Source organism: Chiloscyllium plagiosum, chromosome 24, assembly GCF_004010195.1.
Source record: "Chiloscyllium plagiosum isolate BGI_BamShark_2017 chromosome 24, ASM401019v2, whole genome shotgun sequence".
Classification (NCBI taxonomy): domain Eukaryota; kingdom Metazoa; phylum Chordata; class Chondrichthyes; order Orectolobiformes; family Hemiscylliidae; genus Chiloscyllium; species Chiloscyllium plagiosum.
This window is the reverse complement of record NC_057733.1, coordinates 47,218,437-47,222,998: the sequence shown is the minus strand read 5'-3', so window position 1 is coordinate 47,222,998 and position 4,562 is coordinate 47,218,437. Positions and strand designations below refer to the sequence as shown.

The window sequence follows — 4,562 nt, the reverse complement described above, 5'->3', positions numbered from 1 at the left end:
GGAAATGGAAAGGTCTAGGAAGGGGAGGGAGGAGTCTGAGACGGTCCAGGTGAATTTGAGGTCGGGGTGGAAGGTGTTGGTAAAGTGGATGAACTGTTCAACCTCCTCGTGGGAGCACGAGGCAGCGCCGCTACAGTCATCGAACTGAACAGAGTGCAGGATACAATGTTACAGCTGCCGAGAAGGTGCAGAGAAACATTAACATTCACATTAAACAGGTCTGTTCAAAGCTCTGATAAGAGTTATCAGAGGGGAAGCAGCTGTTCTTGAACCTGCTCTTTTATACCTTCGGCCCGACGGAATGGGTTGGAAGAGAGTATAACTGGGGTGGGAGGGGTCTGTGATGATGTTGGCTACCTTCCCAAGGCAGTGGGAAGTATAGATGGAGGACTGGCTTGCGTGATGGACTGGGCTGTGTTCACGACTCTCTGTAGTTCCTGTAGTGTTGGGGAGACTGGGTAATGGGAATGTGAAGGTTGCAGTAGACACTGGTTGGTATGTGCGATGGAAATGGGGGCCCATAGCACTCACTGAGCCATGAGAGTTGGGAAAAAGAGGGGGAGCCTTTGGGGTCAAAATCTGGGACTACCACTACTTCCACATACCCCATTAACCCCACCCTCTTCACACCCTTAATTCAACCTGTACAAGCAATGACACTCGATACAGGAGGATGAGTTAACACCTAAACAACACTGTCTGACCCAAGGTGTCACCTTTATTCTGATAAAACCTGAGGTTATCTTGGGGCTGTGACTTGAAAGAAATCCTGGGATTTAGATATTAATCAATTGAAACCTACACTTTCTTTCTAACTGATTAAAGACTTGATAGCTATCTAGCTTTGTTCAACACATTTGCATCAATTGTATGACTCTTTGATCTTTTACTTATAAATTCTGTGTCCGATTCTCTCTCAGTAGCTGCCCGATGAAGGAGCATGTGCTCCGAAAGCTTGTGGTTTCAAATCAACCTGTTGGACTATAACCTGGAGTCATGTGATTTTTGACTTTATGAGTAATAAAGACATTTATATTACGCTGGAGGAAGAAGTGATTGGCACTTTTATAACTCTGCATGGTATCAGCTGATACATGCAAAGTGATAAATTCAGGGGAAAAACAAACAGTCCAACGAACACACCCACTGAGGCAGAGCTTGCCTCGGGACAATTCTGCTGACAGCGTTGCTTTCTTGCAAACTCTTCAAAAACAAACAAGTGAGGATTGGGCTCTATGGGTCCCAGTGGGGGTGGGGTTTTTTGAAGCACCAATCCCAGAAGTACGGGGTCCTGAATTGGGCACAATACTTTAACCACCCATGCAAGATTACAGTGATAGGAGGCTGATACAATGACTGATGACCAATAAACTCAACCATCATCTTTTGTGCCAGGTTAGAGTCACACTGAGCACATAGAAAGATAGTTGTGGTTTTTGGAGGTCAGCTCAGCTCAGCTCCAGGACATCTCTGTAGGAGTTCCTCAGGGTAGTGTCCTAGGTCCAACCAGCTTCAGCTGCTTCATCAATAATCTTCCCTCCATCATAAAGTCAGAAGTAGGGATGTTCGCTGGTGATTGCACAATGTTCAGCACCAGCCACGACTCCTCAGATACTGAAGTAATCCGCGTTCAAATGCAGCAAGACCTGAACGCTATCCAGGCTTGGGCTGACAAGTGGCAAGTAACATTCACACCACACAAATGCCAGGCGATGACCATCTCCAACAAGAGAGAATCTAACCATCATTGCATCACATTCAATGGTGTTACCATCACTGAGTCCCTCACTGTCAATAACCTGGGGATTACCAATGACCAAATGTTGAACTGGACCAGTCACACAGTGGTTACAAAAACAGGTCAAAGGCTGGGAATCCTGCAGAGAATCACTCACATCCCAACTCTCCAAAGCCTATCCACCATTTACATTCAAGAAGCTTGACACCATCCAGGACAAAGCAGCCCACTTGATTGGCACCACATCCACAAACATCCACTCCCTCTGCCTGACACTCAGTAGCAGCAGTGTGTACTATCTACAAGATGCACTGCAGAAATTCACCACAGATCCTCAGACAGCACCTTCCAAACACACAGCCACTTCCATCCAGAAGGACAAGGGCAGCAGATACATGATAACACCACCCCTTGCAAGTTCCCCTCCAAACCACTGACCATCCTGGCTTGGAATTATAACGCCATTCCTTCACTGCTGCTGGGTCAAAATCCTGGAACTCTCCCCCCAATGCACTGTGGCTCTCCCTACAGCACATGGACAGCAATGGTTCAAGGCAGCAGCTCACCTCCACCTTCTCAAGAGCAACTAGGGACAGGCAATAAATGCTGGTCCAGTCAACTCACATCCTCAAAATTAATTCATAGAACCCCAAAAGTGTGGAATCAGGCCATTTGGTCCCACAACTCCACACCGACCCTCTGATGAGTAACCCACCCAGACCCATTCCCCCTAACCTATTATCCTGTATTTAACCCCGACTAATGCACCTATCCTACACATCCCTGAACACTATGGGCAATCTAGAATGGCCAATTCACCTAACCTGCACATCTTTGGATTGTGGGAGGAAACTGGAGCACCCGGAGGAAAGCCACAATTATTGCAAAAAAGACAATGGAGATCGAATACATTTTTTGTTGTCTTCAAACATCCTGATTCCAACTACAAACCTTTCAGTTGTTATTGGACCTTTAGAACTGAATTAGGGAATGTAGCCCAACAAGATTAGATCATTCAGATCCTTAAGAGTGCTGTGTCACTCAATAACATCATGGCTAACTATCAACCGCAGATTCAAATCACCACACAGCTCAACCCCCTAGCACTTCATACCCAGAACTTATCACTCAGTCTTGAGCAATATTGATCAATGACTGCTTCAGACACACAAGTGTCTCAAATCCCTCTCAAATTCACAGACTCTCAGTGCGACAAGCACAGAAAATGCAGCACCTTGCGTCAGAACATGAGTTGAATCATTAGCAAGAGAAAAAAAGAGCCAGGGAACTCAAGTCTCAATTCAAACAAGCTGGAGGGAAGAGGTGTACATCATTGGGTAAAAAGCAATACAGTAAATCAGCGCACATACAGCCACGCATATGTATGCGTGTGACCACGTGTGACCAATGCCACATACATTAAAACTTAAAAAAAAAGCAATTTCAAACAGATTGCTGCACACTCATTGAGGAAGGAAGGAGGGAAAAACCGCGATAATTAAATTGCAGAGCCTTGTGACAGCGGCCTTAGACCCAGATCGCACAGGGGAAAAAAAGCAAACTCTGCAAGTGGCTTGTCCGAAGAGAGTTGCCTCACTGATCAGCCACAGTGGCTTCCCCAGTAAAACCGAGCCACTGCCTTACTTTGTAAAACAAGAGGAGCCGGAGCCAGTTATTTCCCCAGTGAGACAGGAACTCTCAATGCCTTTGCCATTGCAGAGAGGAGCAGGAAGTGGGGCTGCTGTGTGAAGTGTCACTCTCTGACCTCCCTCAGCCCCCTAGTCCCAGCCGCTTTCACCTGGAGGTGCTCACCTTGAGGAGGTCCAAAGGGTGCGTGCAGCACGCTGCCCCGCAGGAAGCCAAGCCCCCGAAATACCACCGGGACCTTCTGTTCTTAGACATGACCAGCCTTGCTTGCTTGACCTGGGGAGGGAAAGGAATCTGTGCTGTGGCCTTGCTCCGATCACCTCCTGCACTGCCCCGGCTTCTGTTCCAATCTGCCGTGGCTTTGTCAGACGCGGAGATGGGCAGAGACACTCCCCTCCCCTAATTTATTTTTTTTGCCTTTGGCTGTTAACTCATCAGAAAGCGTGCAACTCCCCCACCCCCTCCTCCAGGAGAGTGAATGCATGAAGAACCGCACACCCGAGCCTTTGGATTGAGGAGGTGTGTGTATTCAGGAGGGGGTGGGGGGTGTCTATATATGTTTAAAGATGCCAAGAGGCCGTTTTGCAACAAAGCCAAAGTGAAGGGGACTTCCTGAGTAAGAGTCTCAGTCTCTACCTCCCCCTCTGTGTTTCAGCTGAAACTGCAACAAAAAGGATACATTCCCCCTGGGGGGGGGCGGGGAATTCCCTGAAGGACAGCTGCCTCCTCCTATCACAGCGAGGTCCCGGCCCCGCCCGGCCAATAGGTTTGCGAGGAGGGGTTTGATTGACAGAGCATTGTATCACTCGGAGCAAGCTCCTGCAAGGGGAGACCATTCCCAGATCTCCTCCTACTTCAGGCACAGTCATTTCCCCTCACCCCGCCTCCCTGATTAATGATCCCCTCCATCTCCCATACCTCTGTCCTCAATCCACCCCCCCCCCCTCTTCCCCTCCCCCCTCCCCAATAACGTACCCCTCCCTCAACCACAATAAAGACAGAGATAATACTCCCCCACCACACACACCCCGGTCCTCACATTTTATCCCACCGACCTCCAAATCCAACGCATCACCCTCCATTTCTATCACCTGCAGGCTGACCCCGTTACCATAAAGATATTTCCACCCCCACCCCTATCTTCTCTCCGTAGGGACAATTCCCTCCATGACTCCCT

At 48.5% G+C, this 4,562-nt stretch overlaps 1 protein-coding gene across 1 annotated transcript in view; it reads right to left on the bottom strand.

Annotated features, from left to right (window-relative positions):
* slc25a10a (solute carrier family 25 member 10a) overlaps positions 1-4,038 on the bottom strand; it is a 31,393-nt gene extending 27,355 nt beyond the window's left edge. The window contains exon 1 of the mRNA XM_043715011.1: positions 3,551-4,038. Coding sequence (XP_043570946.1) covers positions 3,551-3,640 — 90 coding nt within the window. The 5' untranslated portion in view covers positions 3,641-4,038. The remainder of the gene's footprint in view (positions 1-3,550) is intronic.
* Positions 4,039-4,562: the final 524 nt, after the last annotated feature.